General features: G+C 39.6%; 2 protein-coding genes and 2 long non-coding RNA genes across 5 annotated transcripts in view; 1 reads left to right on the top strand and 3 right to left on the bottom strand.

Moving 5' to 3' along the window:
- LOC139977726 (uncharacterized) overlaps nucleotides 1-25,610 on the bottom strand; it is a 204,413-nt gene that overhangs the window by 141,767 nt on the left and 37,036 nt on the right. The gene's annotated exons all lie outside the window — the stretch shown is intronic.
- Nucleotides 119-7,672, bottom strand: LOC139977777 (uncharacterized). The gene is made up of 3 exons (XR_011796687.1): nucleotides 7,560-7,672; nucleotides 5,608-5,950; nucleotides 119-4,818 (listed from the first exon to the last, which is right to left on the bottom strand). It is a non-coding gene; the product is annotated as an uncharacterized lncRNA (long non-coding RNA).
- Nucleotides 14,245-16,105, bottom strand: LOC139977754 (uncharacterized). The gene is made up of 2 exons (XM_071987361.1): nucleotides 14,745-16,105; nucleotides 14,245-14,411 (listed from the first exon to the last, which is right to left on the bottom strand). Exons 1-2 carry the CDS (start codon nucleotides 15,982-15,984, stop codon nucleotides 14,392-14,394), a joined length of 1,260 nt encoding a protein of 419 aa, XP_071843462.1. The 5' UTR covers nucleotides 15,985-16,105; the 3' UTR covers nucleotides 14,245-14,391.
- LOC139977769 (uncharacterized) lies at nucleotides 16,183-19,076 on the top strand. The gene is made up of 3 exons (XR_011796676.1): nucleotides 16,183-16,579; nucleotides 17,294-17,531; nucleotides 18,231-19,076. It is a non-coding gene; the product is annotated as an uncharacterized lncRNA (long non-coding RNA).

Raw genomic sequence — 25,610 nt, 5'->3', positions numbered from 1 at the left:
CTAACAACGCCCATTTCAACAGTGTTATAGTCAAATACCAATTTTATATGGTATTCGTTGATGTACAGGTTTAGCCTGCAGATATAAAGTTTTGGATACTTTTCCATTTTTTCTAAACCTAAAACTACAACCCATGGTGATAGGTCATTTGCTAAGTGTGGTCAAAAGTGTAGAACGCCCTCCCTCCGGATCTCTGCATCATTCCGAGCATTCATAGTTTAAGAAACGTTTGAAACATCTCTTTCCAAAATCTGATTATTACTTTATGAGACTAACTGCAGAGAAACAACCATTGTTTCAACTTTCTTTTTTTTAGTAATGTCTGCCTTGTAGTTTGTATCATATTGTCTGCTTTGTTTTCAACACAACCATACATGCCTTGTTTTCAAGGCCATGCATAAACCTTTTCATTCACAAGGTTTTTCTTGAACACAAAATTGCTTGCTTTCACTCATAATGCTTCATTAAAAAGTGACATATGTATCATATCGATAACATGACATAAGAAAAAATATATACTAGGACACACAAGTATGTAGACAAATTTGAGTAAAAAGGTTTTATTTGCTCATTTACAGGATTTTCAATTTGTAACCATTAACATTACAACCATTGAACTTTCTACACAACATTTCTACCCCCCCCCCCCATCTGGGGCAATGTCAGCAAATATTTTACTAAGTTTTGCCCCCATATCAAGTATGAGCTGGAGTTTGTCATGAATGGTCAGGTGCTGTGTTTTTAAGGTTTTCGGTTTTGAAATTTGGTGACCTCAAACAAACGTTCACCTCCCCAAAATTTAATAAGGGTTATGTACCTACATAGTTTGATGTACATGTAAGCTGCTCATGTTTCTATCTATGCATCTGTTGAATCTTTTGTTTATGGATATACGTTGAATTTATTGATGAAACTTAATTGGACTGTTACCGCCACTTGACCTCAACCAAAACAAAAAATTTCCCTGAAAATTAAAGAGATTATGTCCTCACTTTAAAACGATGTTTTGAAGTTTAAAAAGCAGTCCGTTGAAATATGCGTCAAGAAATTCAGAGAGATATAAGATACTCAGGCCAAGGTCGACAGTCAAAGTTTCAGCTAGGTCCACAAAACTTCAACTACCTAATACTGCATTAGATGGTTCTCATATTTTTCACCACTGCTGACTCTCTTGATTCAATCTAAAACAATTGGAATTATCTGATGTGTAACAATAACCTAGGAACAAAATTTGAAGGGCAAGCATCTTTGCATCTAGTGATATTGTGTTAAAATGTAGTCATTACACAAACAACATCTCATGATTCTCTCAGCTTGTGTGTAGGAATAAAACGAAGAATTAAGAAAAATTATGAGCCTACTTCACATACCACTGTTAACCCATTTCTTGCAAAATGTTAGGTTTGGGCAGGAAAAGACGTAACATACAACAGTAAGCCATATATTTGAGCAACTTGGAGGGAAAAATTGCAATGACTTTGAAGCAAGCAGCTTGGGCTTATTTACTATTTATATGCCACATAGTACACCACCGAGAAATCTCTTTTAGTGCTGCTGTTAGTATACTGTACATACATTTTTCTTGACCACTGTACTAGCACTAAAACTTTTCATGGATTTCTGCACAAGAACACATAATGTTCTTTACATACTGTAATAAGAGTCATTGGTAAAAATGGTAATATGAAGTAATATGAAAAGATGTAAATAACTGTTACTGATCACCAACATTATACTGTAAGCGAGTTAACCAGATGTGCTACTCCCAGTGACATTAGTGAAAGATTCAACTTGGAAATAATTTTGGTTTTGCAATGAGGTCAACGCTATGTTTGTAAGGACAGAGTCCACAGCCATACTGAAGTATTTGGGGTTCCTTGCCACGGATGATGGTACCAGACCCTTCATTCATGGATTCTCTGAACCAGTCTTCGTGGGAACCAGACACAATTAACTTCTTTATGTGGTATGTGATGCAGTGCGGCTCATCTTCTGGCAAATTGAATACTCTTACATTATCAGATATAATCATCATTTGACATGATTCCGTGTATACCTGGTAGTACATGTATCTTGGATATGTGTCTTCTGCACATGCGGAGTAATGAAATGAACATGAAATCATTTTAAAGCATGGATTTACCTATTGGGATTGGTAACTACTGGTACCTTAAAAACTATCAATGGGACTTAATTATGAATGAACTTAATATTAAAAATTTGGTAATTATTCTCTAATCAGTAGAGCTGCTACATGTAAATTACACATAGGGGCAATACGTGTGATCACTCAAAACCTCACTGCTATGACTTAAAAATTAGAAAGGTAGGACCAGCTTTCTAGAACCATTCAGTACTTCAGCAAGAGTAAACAATGAAAGATATCACCTGAAACATAAAATTCACTTAAGAAAAGTTGTCCAGTCTGTCATCCTAGAAAAGTTGAATTCTGTTCCCATTACTTCAATGAAAATCTCAATTACTTAAGTTTAAAAGTTATTCAGAAGTTGAGATATGCTTTTATTATTTGGAACCCAGTTAAATCAAATGACCAGCACCCTCATCCACTACTCAAAGGTGATCATATGCATCATCCTGACATAGATATATGTATTACCATTAAATACAAAGAATACATTTTAAGTTTATCCGCATTATAAGACGGTTGACCTTGCGTTACACTCTGACTACCTTGGTAGGCCAACTTGCCTGTTTGACTTTGAACATTGGGCTTTTAGATAATGACTTTATCCCCTTAGAACCGTGTACATTTGTCTTAATTACTTTACTAAAATATTGTCTTGAATTGTCACCTTTGCAAACAAAATCCTCAGTCATACATGTGCAACATTAATTTGTTTGGGTCTGGGAGGGTCTTTTGTGATTTATGGGGAATTGAAATTGGACATGTTATACATACTAAGAGAAATTCAACACAGCTATCTTACCACTTGATGGTAACTTGGGTTTAACTGAGCACCTTTCATCACGAGTTGCTGGACATCCCCCTGTCAGATTAGCAAATTAAAGACCAAAATATCAATTAGAAACAGACTCGTTTACAAACGATCAACATTAATGCAAATCCACTTTATTAATTCAAAAGTTTCAGTCTCAACATACCAATCTTTTACCACAGATAACATGTCGCTTATCAGTCATCGAAGGTTACAAGAATAGCGCTAGAATGTTAAACATAAGCCAGACAGCAAATCTACACTTTGGTTTTAATTATGCTAGATGAAAAATTGTATATTAATGTGACACACTAGGCTGTAAGGTATAGCAAGGATGAAGAACATACTTCAATCTAAGTAGTACAGCAACAGTCATTGAGATATAACAAACAATATTCACAATGGCCGCTGATGGCAGAGATGGAAACTTTTCTTGTATTCAGCATAAAGATTGATCTCTGCCAAAGACAACAGGCTTCTTTTACTCAATGTGGTACATGTACAAGTCATACATTAATTAGCAGACGCATGGCAAGGTAAACCCTGGGTCTCAAAGATTTTGCGTCTGCGTGGCCTCAAACTAGGGGACAGCTAATTTTCGTAAACTGTGCCTGGTCAGTTCCCCAACGTTAATACATCCACACCTGAAGTTTTGCAATTTGCATAATATGATGAAAAACTTCAACAACGGAAGCAAAGATATATTATAACGATAATTCATAATGATATTGTCCATTCCAATAGCAACATTGCATATGCCAACTCTACCTACCTTTGTGCTTAGGCATGTATGCAGCGACGTACAGGGCAATTCTGAAATTTACCGACATACTTAAGTTACTTTAGATTTCGTAGAGACTTCTGATACTTATCTACAGATGCCTTTAAGCTAATTGTCAATTGAAAACAGCCTTCTCATATTCTTATGAGGCAAAGCGCACGTTATCTAATAGGCTAATCAGTGGGAGATACGGTAGGTTATAAAATAACCTTGCTTGCAAGATCTGAGCGAGTGGATGACCGACATTGCACTTGCAAAGAATAATTGGAAAATTTAAGAAACCAATAAAAGCTAATTACTTTAATGTGAGTGATGAATGTTTCTTCTGTCGATCACCAAGAGCTGATATTTTGAAATAAATGAGCAAAAGCACAAAAACTAAAGAGAGTACTGTGGTTTGTCCAAGCTTCCCGAAGTAAGATATGTTTACAATGTTACCGCAAATTGACCTCTGGTGACCCCAAATGACCTTTTACCTTCACCAAAATAATAGGCTTCTTTTACTTAATGAGGTACTTTACACACCAAATATGATATTGGTCCAAGCTTCCCTTCTTGAGATATACTGTTTACAAGCAAGGTGTCTCACACATACACACTGATCCGCCTGCTTGACTGCAAGGTTATGATTATCATCAAAGTAAAACAAGACAGGAATTAACAATTCAACTAATCATGAGGCCCAATCATGTATTGCTCATGTTTGGAGAGCATCATAAACTAACAAAGTGTATCTTTCTATGGGTTTGCAACTGACTACTGAAATTGAAATTTCTGATGATAGCTGTAAAACACCTTTGTCCAGTCATTTCATGTTGTGGTAGCTTATAACTGTAGTGATCTTTGAGGATATGCTATGATGAAATACTGAGAAATGTTTAAGGCTTTCACCAGTAAACTTATCGGCCCAGCTCTGCAAAGTCATTGAATAATGTTATTCATAAGCAATGATAACTATTTATCAAAATCTGTTGTAGCCATGCATATGTTTGAATGAGCACTGTTACCTTCGGAGTTAAGTGAAAAAGGTAAAAGTCCACTTTTTGTTTTTCGGTTTTCTTCTTCTCTGCCACGGACCATCTGTTCAAAAAAAAGAAATTGTATTACAAATTGGCTAGCAGTGGAATCCACTCATACAATATCACTAAATGCTGTTCTTCATATGGGGACTGATTTACCTTGTCAACAGTTGGCATAAATATTTTTTACCCTTTTACACCCAAAAATATTTATGCCAAGCAGGTCAGATACTAGGAAACTTGACTTTAAAGGTGACCTATTAAATGTCTGAAAAGTGACTCTACAATTGCTAAAAGATAATTGCCATAGGTTGCCATAGTAACTACGTCACAGACATAACTGTTTTTACAAATACAGGCAGTACATGTTTGGGTGTAGACATTACTGTTAACCCTAATCCACAACAACTGGGCCAAAACTGTACATCCATTTGTGAGACTATACATACACATTCTTAACTCTCAGCCAGGCTATTAAGGGAAGACCCATGTGGAAACTAGGGCAACCTTTCACGACAAAACAGGAGAATTTTCTATTGCATATTATGTAAAAAACGGAACTGTGCAGGCTTTCAGAAGTAGTTTTCACCAAGAAACATAAATGTTTAAGCACAATTGCTAGATGCTATTAAATTATTGAAACATATGCTCACACCTTTATTATTTAGGTTGTATGTCATATCGTGGAAAAGTAAATGAAATTTATCAAGAAAAGTTAAAGCAAGAGTAACGTTCAAGAAGTAAAAAAATCAGAAGGGTTAAGTTAGAGTTACTTGAAATCCGCTAAAAAGAAGAATGCATTTGATGTTGCTCATCATTTGTTGCTACAACTTTACTAAAAGTTACTAACCGGTGCTCCTCATACTTTTTTCTGGTCATTTTGTGAACACTTTTCAAGTGTTTTGTAAGAGAGGCAAAATGTTGGCCATTCTTCTTACATCCCTCGACTTTACAAATTTCAGGATGCCGATACTTCATCCATTTTTTCTTTTTGGCCTCTTTGAAATACACAGCAGGTGAGCATTCTGGCAGGGCATTATGCTGGAATCTATTCAAACTGTGAGCAGACTTCAGATGACGATCAATCCGTTTTGTTAGTTTTCCCATGGAGCTATCTGTTTATAGCTCCATGGTTTTCTATACTGGCGGCAATCTTGAACCTGACAACAGTCATCAACAGGAAGAATGTTTATCTGCATGAAATGAAAAAAAAGTGTCTTAATTTTTTTTTTAACAGAGTATCTAATGGATTGCATTGATTACTGATGAGCTAATACCCAATATACAAGCAGTGGCGGAGCTAGGGGTATTGGTCAGGGGGGTCGAGAATGGTCTGTAGGGGCGCTTTCAACACCATCTAAGCGGAGCGCCACCACAGGTTGGCGCGGAGCGTACAGAACCTTTTTGAGTATGGATACTCCCTAGATCACCGGAAATTACCCTTTCCAGGCCTTGCTAATTAGCAGATAAACGAAGAATAAATAGGTGTCATCGCCATCAAAATGTGACAAATATTAATAGGTAGATGAGAGGGCTAAAGAGTCAATAATCGCGAATAAGTAAAAAGTGGTAAGAAGCTGAAAAGGGCGCCAGCAGTCCTTTTTGAGTCTGTCAGGGGGAATTCGCCCCCCCCCCCTGACTGTACGGACGCTCGCCACTGTATACAAGTAGTAAAATCAATATCAAATGCTTCTTCTACTGACTTTCAACTTGTCTAACTACATGACCATAAACAGGAAGGAAACCACTCTCTTATCATATCTTTCCTACATTTCTTTTAATTCAATAGTGGTTGTGCCCATATAAAGGTAACATGTTATTACTTCATCATTTAAATGCATTACCAAAGCTACCCATGTATGCAAATTTTACAAACATTATCACAACTGCATTTGATAGTTTAGATCTAAAATTTGGAAGGACCTATACCAAATCAAAACTGATTAGACATAGGTCTAAACACAGTTCTGTTCTATGCACAAGGCCTAGTCCGCCAGCATAGCTATAGCCAAAGTGAAGGGTTACCTTGTTACACAACAAGCATCAACCCCAATTGCCAAAAGGCACTGTCACACCGGTACCAAACTATATGAACATGAATTTTCAAGTACAATTAACATAATAGCCAGGCCTGCAGTAGTGCTGTGCATCACCGTTCTACTGTGTTACACTCCATTTCACAGTTTGTGCGATCTGCTCAACGTTGTTGTAACCTCATTACCCAATCTACGCTGCATCTACATGATCTCTCACACATAGCTATTTGGCTAACTTCACCACGGAGATCTCTAGCACCACATTTTCCTCTCTAAAATGATAACCATAGAAGTTAAATTCAAAAAATGTTGAATTTGGCTCAAACACTGATTGTAGCACTAAACCAGGCAGTATGCCAAGCAAGAAGGTGAACACGGAAACATTCGTGTGAAGAATTACTAGATCTTCAAGTGGTCACTTTCAGACACTTTTCCATCTGAGTAGCCAATAAAGTTGTCTGTTTTGGCCCCATGATATATAGCATGCTAAGAGAAAGTAATGGAGTGTATCACTGTGCACAGAGCGTGTAAGTAGGCCTAGACTTATTACTAGTAATAGTACTGTAGGCCAAACTTAAGCTAGGCCTAACCCAGGCCTATATGCATTGGACCGTCAGTAGCGTTACTGTTGCTTTGCTTAGGCGTTAAAAACTCGAACCATTTAGGCAAGTGCGTGTTCATTAATACGCGGTTCCAAAAATGAAGTCGTATTTATACTAGTCATTATAAGCTTTATGCTATAACTTAAGCAGGCCTATGGATATACCCTAACATGTCCTTTCTTCGTTCTCGGAATGACGATTTTTTAACAGAGGTGTGAACTGGAATCAAGTGGTACAGTACCTCCTTTAGGTTTATATCATAGGCATTCCCGATCCCGTCGTCATACTCCTAGACTCCTTGTCCAGTCGCGCAGTTCTTTGTCTTACAATGGAACGTGTAACAGCTTTGCAGTAACTACTGTGCCACCTGTAACACATGTTACCGTGTTGCGAACACAGCACAGTAGTTACTGATGCACGGTGGCGGAACATGAACAGTAGTTGCTGTACTAGCTATGAGTATGCGCATTTCCAATTTATCCAGATTTCCAGAATCTTAGGAGGCGGATGAAAATGGTCATGTGATGGCCTACAAGTGAATGAGGCTGAATAACAAGTAACGGTAACAGGAGGGGCAAATACACGCAAAGATTACAGACAGGTTAATTAGCAGGGTGAATACAAAACAGATAGATGTAAGAGGATCAGTAGACACTGGATGGAGAGAAGAATGAAACCAATAGGCCGGGGAAGCGAAGAGGTATATGTAGGAGATAAACTGTAGATAGACAAAGTATCTCTTAACAAGAGAATGACAAAGACAGACAAGTGTTGAGAAAAAAGTTGGAAGAGAGCCACGAGCAGACGGGCGACATAGGGGGGGGGGGGGGTGGGGAGGGGAAACGGAGAAGATCCTGCTAGGACCGAAACGTCAGGCCTACTTACTTTACACTATTCGTCACGCGTAATTGTACAGTTGGTGAACAATATCAATATAAAATGAATATTCTATAATTATGTACTATTCCTAGTGTATATGAAGCATTGAATGCGGTCAAACCAAGTGTTTAAGTTAGGTCTGAAAATTCGTATCTTAAAATTTGTTTTCAGTAAATATTTACTGACACGCTATGTGAGCAACTTGAGCAGTTTACTCGTTGCTAGATATGAATGAAATCAACATGCATTAACTTATATAACAGAAACCCTGGAACCTGGACATAGTTGACAGTTGGTTTTCAACGAAATATTGCGAAAGGTTCAACATAAATTTGTGTACATTAAGATCAATAGAAATTCGCGTCTCTATATGATTAACAAAAAATAGCGTAATATTGGATCAACGAATAACGATATGATCAACAAAGCTTCGCGTTTACTGTACGAACAATAGAGATTCGCCTGGTGCAATAGGATCGGTACAGATTAGTGTTACGATGTGTTACGATATGCTCGGGCTTCATATTAACAGCGATTAGTGTTCAATAGCATCATAGGTTCTTGTAAGGTACAATGGAGGTTTACGTTTGATAGCATCAACAGAGATCCGCGTATGATAGCAAGAACAAGGACTCGCGTTTATATTATATAGAAAATAAGATTCACGAACAATAATTTCATTAATATATATATTGGAGTTTGATAACATCGTCACAGATGAGGATTTTAAAGTATCAACATATAATCGAGTTTGATATCATCAACATCGATTCGAAATTGATAGCATGAAGAGAGATTTCCATATAATGAAAGAAGTATATTTATTAAAACTGCTATTTGTATATAAATTAATGTACATTCTGTACATAGCTACTGTTAAGAAAGCCAAATACCTTAAAAAGTACGTATTAATAGAGTTATTTTAATGTTACAATTTTAAAATGTGTTAACTTGTATGAAATTACTTTTTTTTTAAATGTTATCCTATTGGGAAATCTTCAATCCACAATAATATAAAGTTAAGTTTTGCGATAGTTATATTCGGGTCAGTATTGTGAAAATCCATATCAAAGTAAGGGAGTTGGGGGAGGGGGGGGGGACCGATCAGATCGCTTGTTCAGGCGCCTGCGAAAATAATGTTCTTCGTGGTAAGGCCCTTGCCCTCATCAACATTCTAGTCCACATTATTGGGTTTTAAGGATTTCCTGTGTCACTTTCTAGCCAAAAGGTTGTAGGAACGCCTGGAACGGCATGATATAAACTGCATTACATTATTACAAAATGCGGCAATGTTTTCTAGATCGGTCAGGATACTTCAAAATGTCGAAGTGTATACCTCATATGCAGGGTTGTCACCAGACCATTTTTAGAGCCGGGTAATTTGTGACAGTGATCCGCGTCCTGGGGGAGGGGTATAAAGGGAGGGGGTGTCCCCCTCCCCTTTTGAAAAATTTTCAAATCCTGATGGTGCCTACATGCAAAATGGTGGCATTTAGAAAGGGTTTTGATCCTCAAAATTCTCCTGAGATACCTTTGTTTTTTCATGTGGATCACTGAATTTTCCTGGGATCTTTTTTTGTATTTAGAGCCCCTCATCATTCACCCCAGTGTTATTGTTCCAAATGCACATTGTTCTCATTTAGTATGCATGACCATTAAATCCCCCCAAAAAGGAATTCACATTTTACCTCTACGGCAGTGTACGCGGGAAATCATTGGTACAGCAGGCTGTCGTCTGATGATTTGCATGCTACAGTACTCAGGCGCGTATCCAGGATTTTCTAATCCGGGGGCGCGAATTACTATCTAAGCGGAGCGCCACCATCGGTTGGCGCGGAGCGTACAAGAAAATTTCTGGTTTTGATACCCCCCCCCCCCCCCAGATCACCGGAAATGGCACTTCTCGGGCTTGAAAATGACCAACCAGATGTACACTTTTGTCCGAGAACCAAGTATTTCCCAAAAGTTTTTTTTTTTCCATCCATAACCTTTTTGAAGATTGTCATCAGTCACACATCATGTTCGACCTCATTGCATGTCCTATGGATCATTGCTTTTGTAGGTGATCCTACGTCACGGCCCACAATATCCGAAAGCCCCATTTTTCAAGGTTTTAAGCCCATTATTTGTTGAGAATTTGAAAATTCACATTTCTCGTGAATAAAAATCACTTCAAAACATACCCATAATGTTGCACAAAATTCTATCTATGGACAACCAATATAGAAAACTCCTTGAACCCCTAACAGACAGGTCAAAATTGCACGAGTAGAGGAAAGTATGATGAAGAATTTTGGTGAGGAAATTTTCGAAAATTCAGACACAGTTAATTTATTGGTGTAGAAATATTAAAAGCTCTTATAACGGCTATTATAAAACTTGGTTGAAGGAAATGACAAATACCAGATATTTCCGATATCAGGTATATCGAAACCGAACACTACACACATAGGCGTAGGTCCCGTAGGAGGCGGGGCTGCAGGCCCCCCCCCCTTCCCGCAACCAAATTTGTCCCATTTTTTTCGGGCACCTACTGAAAGAAAATAAATAGCAATGAATAGCTTAAAAATGATCTCCTTGGTAATTAAAATAAAGTTCTAAGCTTGGCCGACATTACTACTGTAAAAGAGAGTTTTGACATAAATGGATCTGTATGCTTTTTCTCCATCTACATAAGACATTTGGTTGTTTACATTAGCATCCGGCGGTATACTGTGCAACTTTCACGGATCTTAAAGGTCAAGTGACACGTAACAGATTTCCTTCAAACTTACACAAATTGAAAAGCTACATATCAAAACCCTATATTCCAAATTTGGAGTTCCACAATTGTTTTTTTGCTGTTTTAATTATGTTAATAACCAAGCTAATTCCGAAAGATAATGACGTCACGGGGAGAACCGCCAATGTTACCAAAACTAAGTATGCCTAATATGCTAACCGAGATCAAAGCCGTAAACAAAACGTCACGAACAGTAAACAAAATATCAGATGAGAATGGGTGCACAACAGTACAAGAAAGTTTCGTGTTCGTCAACACTGTATACAGCGATAGCTTAGTACCAGTGCACTCAGCCAGCCTAGCTGCCTATAAGTAAAGATCGGCTTGGACCTTCGAGCGAATCTTATGTGTGCAGTGCGCCCTTCACCAGTTAAAGTTTCGATTCCTATCGCCTATCCGCGCAACTTGGACTTGGAACACCAACAGCTCGCCGTCTACAAGACAATGCCGTTCCTTCTCTATTTGGAGAAAGTATCTTCAAATCTCGAGGAGATATAGAAACAAGTAGGCCAGTAGTTGCGAAGCTGGATCGGAAAAGAGTAAGTGTATTTTCTGGCCTAGGCCTACTACAACAATGACTAACTTGGTATTATTACTATCTTACAGTAGCCTGATTCTTATAATTTCGTTCAGTTAGTTAGGCCCTAAATTAGGTACGGCGACGATGAAGTTGTTGAGTTCTGGATATAATTCGCTGCCATAATCGACGATTGTCACGATAATAAAGGAAATAAACGCTCGATAAGTGTACAAATAAAGCTCTTGTTATAATCTCTCGTTTGTTGTTTTTAGGGAATTGTGGGTAATTCCAAGTGTGAACACGGGTGCATACAAGTAAAATGAGTACAGTGAGAAGATTCCTATATACATATGAGGTGATCTATATCTCAACACCCCCTCTTCACCTCATAATGAAAAACATCTTAACTTCCAAATATAAACCTTTTGAATGTCTGCAGCTTAGCTTTTGTGGCTGGTTTTGTAAGTAGATCAGCAACCATTTGTTCTGTGGGACAGTACTGCAGATCAATTTTGCCCTCCTTCAGCACACTCCTAATGAAGTGATATTTGATATCTACATGTTTAGACCTCTGACGAAATACTGGGTCCTTGCAAAGAGCGATGGCCCCTTGGTTGTCCCCTTTTATGTATGCACAATGCAGTTTGTCCCCAAACATACCCCCCAACAACTGAAGAAGATAGAGTGCTTCCTGGGTAGTTGCCCCCAAAGCCATATATTCTGCCTCGCAGGTAGAGAGGGCAACCGTGGCTTGCCTCTTTGCCCTCCATGATATAGGGGCACTCTCGTCGTTCAGGAAGAAACAATACCCCGTGGTACTCTTCCTGTCTGCTGAATTTCCCCAGTCAGAGTCACTATAGGCAGTCAATTTGACTGACTCTGGATGAGACTTTCGGTACTTAACCTTGTATTCAACTGTGCCTTTCAAGTATCTTAACACATGTTTGGCTGTCACCAGATCTTCTACCCGGGGGTCTGCAAGATTCTGGGAAAGTCTCCCCACCACCCAAGCCCCAAGCAATATCAGGCCTAGTACAAGTTGCTAGGTATATCAGGCTACCCACAATTTCCCTGTACCTCTTGGGGTCGACCTTCTCATTTTGATCACTATGATTTCCAACTTTCACTTCACAGGGTGTGGATCTAGGTTTACAATCTGACATGGAAAATTTGTCCAAAATTTTCATGATGTACTTACTCTGGTCCATTGAAATTTCCCCCTCTCCTTGTATGAAATTTATGCCCAGAAAATATGATATCTCCAACAAGTCCTTCATCTTGAACTTAATTTTCATACAGTCCTTAAATTTACTCATGAGAGTTTCATTACTGGCCGCAATGACAAGGTCATCGACCCAAACTAAGACATAAATGTCCTGATCCCCAACCCCTTTGTGGTACAAGCAATGATCAGCAGGGTTTCTTTGGAATCCCTCACTTGTCAAATGTTCATGTAGAAGTTGATTCCAGTTTCTGCCCGACTGTTTGAGACCATAGAGAGACTTTTGCAACTTCCAAACAAGCTCTTCACCATCCTCAGACATCACCTCATACCCTTCAGGCTGTCTCACGAATATTTCTGTGTCAATATCAGCATTCAAATAGGCGGAACTGACATCCATCTGATGTACTGTCAGGTTTTGCTGAACTGCTAATTGCATCAGTGCGCTAACAGAAGTCATGTTCACGGTGGGGGCGAATGTCTCGAAATAATCAACCCCTGCTATCTGGCTATATCCCTTTGCCACATACCTGGCTTTAAAGGACTTGGTGCCTTGTGCAGAGTCTTTGATGGTGTATACCCATTTGCCTCCAACTACATTTTTGCCATCTGGTAATTTCACAAATTTGAAGGTGTCATTTTCCTCCAGAGCCTTCATTTCATTGTCCATGGCAGTCTTCCAGTCTACAGAGCTCTCTGAACCTATTGCTTCAGTGTAAGTTGTAGGGACTTTATCACAATTCCCAATTTTGAACAATGAATCATCCCCTTCACAGTTAGTTTTGTAGTCTTCTAGGTATTTGGGTGGTGCCCTCTTCCTCTGAGGGTACCTTTTGGATTGATCAGTTTCATTCTGAACATCTGGTGTCTGTTGGTTTTCTTCTACTTCTCCAAGTTCAGTTTGGTTCTGACCTGAGGATTGGTAGTGATCCTCTGACCTTCCTTCAATTGCCCCACCAGAGTGGCCAGACTGGCCTATATTTGTGGCCGCAGCCCGTTCCCGGATGGGAACTTCATCTTCATTGACAAGATCTTGTGGTGTCTGTGTTTCCTGATTGCTGGTTGGTTTGGAGACAATCTTAATGAGCCTTACTCTCTGTACTTTATCAGCATCAGGGTAGAACACTAGGTAGGCTGGACTTTTAGTGTCATAACCAACAAATACACCTTGTGTGGCTTTTGGGTCAAGTTTCTTTGTGTCATGGGTGTATGCATAGCAAAGTGATCCAAAGATATGCATGTTTCCCACATTTGGTCTGATTCCTGTGAATGCTTCATATGGTGTTTTCTGTACCCTACTGTTGAAACACCGATTCCTGATGTATGCTGCTGTTTTGACAGCATAGGTCCATAAGTGCTTGGGGAGGTCAGCCTCCAGCAGGAGACACCTAGCCATCTCAAAAAGTGTGCGCCAGTACCTTTCTGCAGTACCATTTTGATGAGGTGATTCTGGTGATGAAAATTCTTGTTTGATACCTTTTTCTCTCAGGAGTGACGTGAATTCTTTGCTAGTGAATTCTCCGCCGTTATCACAACGGAGGCGCCTAACCCGCCCAATTGGGGAACAGTCAGCCAGAAACTGGTTGAAGGCAGTTACTGAGTCGCTCTTGGATCTGAGAAAATAAACAAATACCAAACCTGAGTAATCGTCGGTAAATGACATGGCATACTTGAAGCCATCTTTTGCAATGGGGTTTATCGGCCCACACAAGTCGGTGTGTACTAATTCCAATGGGCTATTTGCTCTCTTGTCTGACTCCCTGTTTCGGGTGTTTACAAACTTCCCTTCAACACATACATTGCATGATACATCCTCCCCATGTGATTGTTTCTCAATTTCATTCCGATCACAACATCTTTGAGTCTGATTATGTCCTTGTGATTACAGTGTCCCATGACTTTGTGCCAATGATCTATGGACAAGTTCATTTGTTCCGTTTCCTCACCTACTTGAAGATAGTACAGCCCATCTCCGATGTCGATGTTGAAGACCATCCCGTCTTTCTCCATCCAGCTCCGGTCCTTGTTGAACGTCAACTCGACTCCATTCGCTGTCGCAGACTTCACAGAGAATATGCTCTTGGGATAGCTCGGACAGTACAGCGCGTTCTGTAAGATGACTTCCACGATTTTACAGTCACTGTTTACCAGCGAGACCTTCGCATCCCCCCTCTTGATGGCACTCCCGTAAAGTTTTGTCCCGTCCGCCAGTTCGATGCAGTGGCTGCCTGGTGCGAAATTTGGATCGACACTCACGAAAGTGTCAACGTTCAATGCATGGGAAGTGGCACCCGTATCGACAAGCAGGCCGTTGCCCTTCTTTCCCTCACTGATTGAGAAATTGAATGTGTGGTCAGTGTTACCTGGGTGTTTTTCCGAAGTAACGTTGACTCTGTCCTTGACCATCTTGTGCCGGTTGCAGTCCTTTTCCAGATGTTTGGCCCCTTTGTGGTATTTACATTGTTTGTTTACTTCATCACAGTCTTTTACCACATGAGCGGTCGACCCACAACCATAACATGTCCGCTGATTAGTCATTTTGAGGATTGCATCCCCCTCTTTATCACTGTCCGTTACTTCAAAGCACTCAGTTTCCTCGAAATTCTTCAATGCCACCTTAAATCTGCTGATAGTAATGTCCTCGTTGGACTGGGTGACATGGATTGAAAATTGTTTATACCTCGCCGGCAGACCCTTGAGAAGTATTGATATCAGGAGCTTCTCGCCAGGGACTTCTTTTGCCCGTTCCAGAGCCCCAATGATCTTTTCAGCTCTGATGATGTAGCTAGTCACACTTTCATTCTTAGCCATTTGAATGTTTATGAGCTGCATATAGAGACTCACGATTCTCGGTTTCGTAGTACCCTGATAATGCTCACGGAGAATCCCGAAGGCCTTCTTACCATCGTTGTCTGCCTCCCGAATTATGAGGCCTAGGCTTTTATCATCCAGGCATTGCACTAGTTCTGCGTATACTTCCTCATTCTTGCGGTTATATTCTTCGACCGCTTGGACTGGTTCGGTAGGCGGCTCGGTCGCTAACACACATTTCAACTTCAGTGTGCGGAGGTAAGCAGTGAATTTCGTTTCCCAAAGTTCGTAATCGTCCGGATTACCATTGAATACGAGCCTCTGGAACCTGCTGGGCCCATAACCTGTTGAGTTCTGGATATAATTCGCTGCCATAATCGACGATTGTCACGATAATAAAGGAAATAAACGCTCGATAAGTGTACAAATAAAGCTCTTGTTATAATCTCTCGTTTGTTGTTTTTAGGGAATTGTGGGTAATTCCAAGTGTGAACACGGGTGCATACAAGTAAAATGAGTACAGTGAGAAGATTCCTATATACGTATGAGGTGATCTATATCTCAACAGAAGTTAGGCGTAGGCTAGGGCTATATTAACTTTCATTTGTGGTACATCATGAAAAAATCCAGAATAACAAGCATAAGATGTTTACATGTCATTTTGCCCAATATTATAATGTGCTCCCACCTATCTATATACTCAAGAGTCATAGCTCATATGTTTCACAGTAAATGACATCCTTATATTTTGCCATTTTTGTTGGTAGGGCTGCAATTTTTGTTGCAAGAGAAAACGCTTGTGACAGGTACTTTCAAACATATCAAACTGCTTTCTTAAATGAACTTTCATAACTTCCTTGTTATTTTCTTTCCCAATTTTCAATACTTAGATTAATCTAGAAGCTGTTCCCCAACCAACTGCAGTGAAAATAAAGGCAGGATTCTGCAGAATGTACATCTCCATCTAAAGGTAGCATGATCTTATAGACATGTGCTTGATATTACCGAAAAACAGTTGGGAAATGGGGGAGGGGAGGGTGGTGACAGGCATTAAAGATTTAAGTAGTCAGTTTTGAACGGGATACAAGGAATCTCCACCAGTAAAACATTGAGGCATGTATATGGGGGGGGGGGGGGGGCAAGCTACCAGACAAAAAGGAGGCAGGGGGGTTGGGGGAGAAAATGTGGTAGAGAAGTGTAAGCTAGGGTAATACAAGCAAGAATGGAAAACTTTCATACATCTATAGAGTATTCTATAGCAGAAGTGAGTACAGGGGCCAAAATTTTAGAAACAGTACTCGTTGAAAGCAAAATAGCAATCAAAACTGCACATCGGGCAGGCTGACTAGGGGATAATATACATTGTATTTTATCCATCATATCCGCCTGCCTGACGAGAGTGGTTGAGGAGGCTATACCTGATGGCTTCACAGGAAAATATAAAGGCTACAGCTATAGTTACTGAGAGAAGGGAGATTACATTGTAGTTATACTATATGAAACCAAGCTGAAGTCATTTGCAATGCTCATGGTGTGAGTGGCCCATATTTTTGCAGCCACATAAAGCAGGAGGATATGCTCTCCTTCAGAAAAGATAAGTGAACCATCTAGGCAGCTGACCCCTGTCCAAGAGCAGCCTACACTGTATGTGTGTGGTATAATAAGCGTTTATTCTAATTTTCAGTGAATGTAACACATGTAGAAGTCCAGTGTTCACTGGTCCCCCTACCACCATTGAAGTTGCTGACTGGACCAACAGAGACAAGAACACCATCAAAGCAATCAGGGCCATCTCACAGTGGCGATGATGGTCCGTCTGCTGCTGTGGCATCCACATCAGGATACACCAAAAAACCGCCAGGTAGTCCGGACTACACTCCATCAGTTAACTCATCTGAACATGACAAAGATGACCCTTCAAGGTAATTTTCAAGATTGATAGTAGATTAGTCTGGAAAATCAATTGGTGCCATAACTTTCTGGAAAGAGGATCATTATTAACTTTGACACCAACACTGTGGGGCAGTCTGGAATGTGTGGTGAGGCCATCAGTCTTTACTTCAATTAGCATACTGTATCTGGTAGAGTTGTCACAGCTGTATGTGAACAAGAAATAAAGGCACAAACAAGTAGTTGGATTTTACAGAGTATATTATATCTTAACTTGGCTGGATATCTGCTACTGAATACAAATGGTGAAAGTTGCATCTTATGCACTCTTTTACCATGGATTACAAGGGGATGGGACAGGATGTTACTCTGTCCACATGTTTACTTTACTACATAAACAGTGGTTAAGCTACTGAGACAATGACCACACATCCTGCTGAAGATTACATAATCCATACTATTTGGTGCACAAACAGGTGTAGGGTTTTTGTTGTAATCAGTAAAAAATATATTGGAATTGTTCAGGCACAAGTTGTCAGGTAAAACCTGACCCATGTATCCACACGAATTGAGGTGTACTCAGCTGTCGCCTTAGTTGGGCATCCAAAGACTTGACCGACAACTGTGCCATGCCTATTGACCGAAATGGAGTGATTGGAATGCCTCTATCTAAATGGTATGTTTTTATGAACTATTATTATATTATTCTTCATATCTTTACTATTCTACAGATTATGTATGGGAACTTCTTGACTGCTTGCAACAACTTCTGCAGAAGTGGAACTCTGGGAGAGGAGTGTCCTGTTCCTGTCAGAAAAGACCCCCCACCCCTTGCAAGCTCCTATGTTCATCCGAACAATGAGGATGCCATAAAACAACACCGAAGCAGATTTCAAAAGCTTTGCTGAAGTTCTGTAGTTGATGGCCTCCCAAGTTCTAATTTTGTTTCATTGTAGTGGGGAGCAATCGACTCTGTGAATCGTCTGTTCACATGGTGTATGGCACAGCTGCAGAGCAGTGTTAATTAACAGGTCGCTACCAGCCTTTAGGGAAGTTGCTAAAGTTTTACATTCAAGTTTTACTTACATCTGGTTTCCATTGTAACTAACTATTAGTAATGATAACATTATATTTAAAAAAAAGTTCCAATGACAAGTATTCCTTTCTAGAGAGCTTAGACTTCATAAATGTAAATTTCATGCTGACTTACTATTTGTATGCAACTTTGGTGTTTCAAACATGTTGCCAATTTTTTGTTTTTCTCGAAAAGAATTGACAGAAATTTGCTGTTTGTTCCCCGCATGGGATAAAATATGATTTTTTTTATCTCATTTATGATCAAGTAACCTTGATATTCCATGGATTAATGAACAATTTCAGATTGATTCTCATTACAATTTTATTAAAATGAAAGCCTAAGCTCTCCAGATCCCATTGACATAGTGGTTTAGGGTACTTAATTCAAACTATTCTTCTATTTTAACCTAGTATATTTGAGATTTCAATCATCCAGATTTTGTTGGCAGGCTACTAGAAGTGACAGCTTTGCTTACAAGAGAGAATACATACAAAAAATTAACTTGAGTTTTTATTATTTATTACTGTTATGTACTTCCCAAACTTGAAAATGTAAAATTTCATCCAAGATTGTAGTTAATACCATGAACCAGAAAAATGTAAGCTGGAATTCCAAAATGTTCACCATTCAGCCACAAAACAGACAGCACTGAACCCTGTTTCTATAAAACTTTGCAGAAATGATACTATGACTTGGCATAAACAGTCCACATTCTCAGTCTTGATAATTTAAATCCTTCATACTGTTCAGATGGTAAAGCTTCTTTAATCCTCCTTACTGCATAGGATGGGAGAACAACACAAAACTCCTTCCCTAAAAACTGCTAGCTCATCCGTGCAAGTTGTCTGTATGCTGTGTGTTTGTATTTCCTGTAAAATAATCATATGAAAACCAGCTATAAAAGATGAAGACACACAAAAGCTTGGTAGCCATCTGGGGACGTCAATTTTAAAATAAATTTCTATATGATTTCCAGAATTTGCTTGGCCCCTAAATCTGCCTCCCCTAAAGTAAGCCTAGCTACACTGTATGCCATTTATACAAACTGATCATTGTCATCATCTCGGTGACTAAAATTGGTAAATGGATCGTGCACAAGCATGGTGGACATTTTTTTTGTGGCATTTGGTTCCATGGCTCAGTGTTAATGATTACTATGTCAGTCAGCATGATAAGGGTTAACCTCAAGGGCATTACACCAGTTTTTGGTCAAAATGACCTAATCAGAAGCAGGTTTTGAACATGGTGCACAAATTTTCTTGATCAAATCTATATCTTAATGTTATTCCTTTCACAACGAAACAAAACTAAACTATGAATACACCCTCTGTATTGTTACATCTTTCAACAGCAGGTCAGAGCAATGAATAAAGGTATACAACAAAAATAATGTATTCTATACTTACTCTTGGATCCTGTTTTCCTGTGCACGTCCACCATACTGTTGACGGTACATGTAGTAGGCTGTCTGAAGAAACAATGGGTTCAGGCACATAGCTTCAAAACCTGGGTGTAAGGTGATGCATGCAGCACCTTCTTCATCCATCACAGTCCTTATCTATTTCGCTGCAGCATGTACACTCCCTTGCTGTAGGCATCACAGCACATTGGCCCCAATGACACCTGTAAACAATACAAACCAGTTCAAATAATAAAGAGCCAATTCAATGACTTCATACCAACCTCAATTATTGGGGCATACTGTACTAACATGTCAAAATAGAAAAGGGGCACCTCTGAAGGGCAATCTACTGTTGAAGCTCCTTACAAGTAACATCACTAGTAAGGAAGGGGTAGCCTCTTCTTAGAAGTCTTGCCTCTGTTGGGACAATGCTGCAAAGGAAAATAAAACAGGCCGATATTGCCTCGTTTCCAACTCTTTCCCACTTCTGAATCCATTTCCTAGATTGAGAAAATCTGGTTATGAAATTAGCTCAAGCAGAAATGACAAAAAGCTGGTGTGAGGTGCCACCTTCTCCCTCCCCCCCCCCCCCCACCATTTCCCTGATTTGTGGTAACTTCACTAATTTGCCACTAGGCCTACAACTGCTAGGAAATTAATAATAGGCCACCTCTGAATTTGTTGTGCACTCTTCCAATTGGCTCCTTCAATCTACTAACCAAATGAAACATGTCTGTGTGACATGTTCCTGGGGCATGTGCTGCCACAACTTTTAAGGAAAATAGTAACTTCCTTAACTTTACTCGACCGCACATTCATGTTAATTTTGCTGCCCCATCAACAAATTGGCTAGCTAAGTGTATGAGCAAAGTTAGGAAACATTTATCGGTTCTAGGCCTAACTAGTGACACAACTATCCTATATAAAGTATAGTACGCTTGGCGCAACGTTACCGTTATATTCCGTCAAGACGATCAATTTCGACATCGCTGTCCGATCCCGCTTCCTCTTCGCTGGTCTCCGGTTCGAACATATAGGGATAAACTTCCCCACGATCGTCCACCATGTCCTCCATTTCCCTTACTTCTTCGCCGTTGCTATCTAAATACTGTGTGTCAATGCCACCGGCAGCCATTTCGCGATATGTATAAGCTATGCAGTGCTGTGTATATATGCGTACTACAGTGCGTGTATAGAAACTGTATGTGGTAGCAATATCGTATGCGACGATATCATTCACTTTCGACTTGGTAAACAAATGACGTCATTTGTTTTCGGCTTTCCCTGAACGAGTCAATCTAGCCGATTTTTGCGGAGTTTTTTGTTGCTTGATAGGAAGAAAATGCAAGGAATTTATGAAAAAAGAAGTCAATGGATGTTTTGTTCGATGTCTTATGTATCAATTTGTGATTTTTCATCTTAATCCAAATCTTAACTTTCTTGTAACAGACTGCTGAAAAAGGTAATATTTTCGAGAAGTTTGAGCTTTCTCCATACCCAATGCACTGCGCAGAACATATACAGTTTGCACTCTTCTGCGCTCCCCCCGTGACGTCACTGAATCTATTACGTAATAGTACTTTTTACCGATTTCTACCCCTTTGGAGACGGAAAAAAATCGCGGTGTTGGGTTTTTGTTAATGTAAGAATTGTTAAGTTTAATATTATGCAAAGTCAAGTTTACGTGTCGCTTGACCTTTAAGTCACACGATGCCATGCAATGTAATGACCGATGCTTGCTTATATGATATTGGCATCGATATGTTGAACGCGCGCTACGCGCGCGAAAAAATTTGGCTTTTTTTCGGGCAAGTCGTTACAGCCCCAAATCCAATTTGGCTCCTACGCCTTTGACTACACACATAGACAGTTTTTGAGGCTGTTCATCGTGGAACATGCATTTCAATGCTCACTGATATGATGTTATATCTGCTATTTGCTTTACAAATTCGAACAGGCGTGTAGCGAGTAATTGCCAAGGGAGGGACGAAGCCTGTAGGCAAACTATCTAAGCGAAGCGCCACCATAAGTTGGCGCGAAGCGCACATGAAAAATTTTGGCCGAAAATGCCTCCCAGATCGCTGGAAATGCCACTTCCCAGGCTTGTAAGTTGCATCTAAGCATTGTCTATTTTGAAATTACTAGCGATGTCGTAAAGAAAATTTGCTCGGGGGGGGGGGGGGCGGTCGCCCCCTTCCCGAAATGCGTCATGTTCCCCGACGACTCGGTCGAGTTCAAGACCAGCCACAGTTGGTTCCATATAGCACAATTGTACAATTGTTAAGGCGTCCATACACACACACGCGTTATGATAGACCATATATAGTATTTATATAGATACATTAGTGAGAGAGGAAAATGGAAACGTCAAAAATGGAGTTGTCGGTGTAAGGGGTAGGGTGAGGCGCACACCCCCTCCGTAATCCTTGATCTTTCACTGGCTACCCTGTGTATATAATTGGGATCAGCGCTTTAACTATGACTGTTCCTCTTTCTCTTCCCGAGGTCTTGGCTATCTTCTACTCCCTCCTTTTCTCATTTTCTCTCTTTTTTTCTTTTCCCTTCCTTTCTCTCCTCCTTTTCTTTTCCCCCCTCCTTTTCCCTTTTTTCTTCTCTTTTTTTCTCTCCTCTTTTCCTTACCCGGGGGGCGCGCGCCCCCAACGCCCCCCTGGATACGCACCTGGTACTGTACAACATTCTTACAATGTGCGTGAAACACTTGTTCTTAGTTAAACTTGGCAAATCGCCAAGAAACGATTGGCAGTGGAACGTCTCTACATAGCGAAACAGCGAACAGGATCCAATGCACCGAGTCTTGTCTCAACATGTTTTTCGAACAGTACTCAGTGCAACGTTTCCTAGCCTAATGTGCCTAAAGTCCACACAAAACGCGAGGCCTAATGTTACTACTAAAAATGATATGTTACCCCGAAAGGATAAGGCACGAAGTTTCCTTCTTGCTTTTTATTACTTCTGGTAACCAGAACATATCGGGGGAAAAAATAAACATGTATAAAAAGGTTTTGCCCTTCAACATGAAACTATTCTCGTTTAAAACTTTCTTTCAGTCAAAGTTCGTAAACTTCGTACTCGTACTCGTAGGCCTACTCTGGCTGTTGACAATAAACAATTGCATATAATAACGTGTGTTGGTTACAAGCGATCGGTTTACGCTACCTCACGCTATGAATAGCGTTGTATCGATCGGTTCACTCCCATTGTGTCGGTGGTGAATAGCGAGCGGAGGGGAATTTGCGTTCCTTTATTTGGAGTGCGGGGAAAGTAGCGTTCCTTTATTTGGAGCGGGGTTAATTATAGATAAGCTGCGTTTTGCACTGAATCGCGCTAATCTTTACAAAGTTATTTATTGGCGGTACTGTAGGCAAATTTGTGCCGGGCGGTAAGGCTGAAATTGACCTTGAGTACCGGGCGGAAATTTTGAGAGCTGGGTAGCACCCAGTATAAACTGCGTGACATTATTACAAAATGCGGCAATACTTTCTAGATCGGTCAGGATACTTCAAAATGTCGAGATGTGTCCTGTGTCCTTCATTGGCTGTTTATGATATACTGCTGGTTTGTAGACGTGTGCAGTTTGTTCTACGTCAATTTTGTGACAATCTGAATGCGACATTTGACAGTTAAAATTGACATCCACTTAATAGATATATAGATGTGACAAGATGTAACCGTATCAAATCTTAAACAGAAATTAAAGAGTATGATGTTTAAATTTGGGCTTGAATGAGTTTCAAACCAGTGACCTCGTGGTTACCACATTGCGGTCACACACTGGTTACTCCCTAAAGTATGTAGTTCTCATAAACATGAACAAATCCCTTTAATTCCTTTATCCCCCGGATCATATACGTTAATAATCTGTTTATGGTAATTGCGTTTATGATATGCATAATTATGAAAAACTTCAGTGGGTTTCTTTACACGGATACGTGTAGGCCCTTTTGATTCAAATAGGTAACAAAATACAAGTAAGAGGAATGGGAATGGATCTATTTATGTTCCCATTTGTTTGTATTAAAATGAATATTTCAAATTTGTAGTACATTATCCCGTTAATCAAATTGCGTGACGTATTCTAGTGAGGTCATTTCAGCGTTCTCATATGATGTTTAACGAAACATGATGTGTTCATATAGCCTTGCCTACACACCTCCATTATAATACCCTTTTGGGGTTTTGTTGGGCAGCTTTCCATAACAACTTCCTGCTTATACCTATAGTCACGATAACCTGTATTTGAAGGGGACGATGATACTGTTAGGAGGGGACCAGTATGGATGGCATGATGAGAGCTATGAAGGGGATAACGGACGTTGAAGAAAGAAGACGGTCAAACATTGGCCACACCCCTATCTTTTCCACATTTGGTTCTTGTACAATTGATTGATACAGTCACCCCCAACCCCCCCCCCCCATCACCGTCCTTGTTGCTCAAAATGAGACTAATTATTGTTGTATGTCTATTGCATATTGTTTGTAAGGGGGGGGGGGGCAAATACTGTATTATACAATTAATCTTTAGTACGCAACAAAAAAGTAAAACCGATTTTGTATTTCCTTAAGTCATATTTTATTCAAACACGATCTGCAGGAGGTTGGATTTTCCACTTCAGGTTCTTGTGAAATTACATCTCAAGCAATGACGTTCATCCAGCTTTTACCTTTGGAGCTATCCTAAAGTTTGAGGGAATTTCATCTTCATGCTCAGATCAAATATCTGACCAACAAACCAACAAAAAGCAAAAACGATAACCGTTCTTGTACTGAACCATTACGGTTGTAATGCATACGAGGTTTATACAAATAAGAATGAACATCGAAACTATCTTGTAGAGTTGATGATGGATTTAAAGACAACATATCACCTTCACTTCAGGATTTATTGTACTAACAATAAGCGCTACATATAGCGTATGGTAGACATGGATTACTTACGATATCAGTTATTAATTAAAAGACTTTCCCTTGTTGACCTCTGCTGACTGAAATGACCCTTGACCTGCAATTACAACACAACTCAAGACGGCGGATCTACAACGTACCGTCATACGTATGGTCATTCAAGTTATATCGTCTGTTGTTATTAAGTTTGCAGGGTTTTCAGACTGAACTCTGACGACTGAAAAAGACTATTCATATACACAAAGCAATAAAGTCCTCTTATTCATTAAGGTGGATCTATATACTAAATATGTAACAATGTACACGATATTTCACACTTTCACTTCTATGTGCGTCAAATGAAGTTTTACCAGAAAATGCAAGAGTTTTCACATACTAAAGTAGATCAACATACAATGTACGAAGTTCATTCACGCTTTACTATATAATGGACACAACCTTGAGTTACATTGACTTCGGAGGACATAAGCCTCATAAAATGCAAGAGAGCTCTTACTAGGATGGGTTATTACAAGTAGTTCTCAAACCACTGTACATGATTTCAGAGGCCTATTTCTCTATTCCATTTGTTTATTTTGTTAACCTGATTATATGAGCACATATAAAGTTATAAAGTTACATAAATTACAACCAAGACTTTAACCAGAAAGTAGCATTGCTATTATCAAGATAAAACAGTCGGGAAATCTTTAGAAAAGCTTAGCAAAC

Source organism: Apostichopus japonicus, chromosome 12 (assembly GCF_037975245.1).
Source record: "Apostichopus japonicus isolate 1M-3 chromosome 12, ASM3797524v1, whole genome shotgun sequence".
NCBI lineage: Eukaryota > Metazoa > Echinodermata > Holothuroidea > Aspidochirotida > Stichopodidae > Apostichopus > Apostichopus japonicus.
The sequence above is the reverse complement of the archived record's forward strand: the minus strand, read 5'-3'. Positions and strand labels throughout refer to the sequence as shown.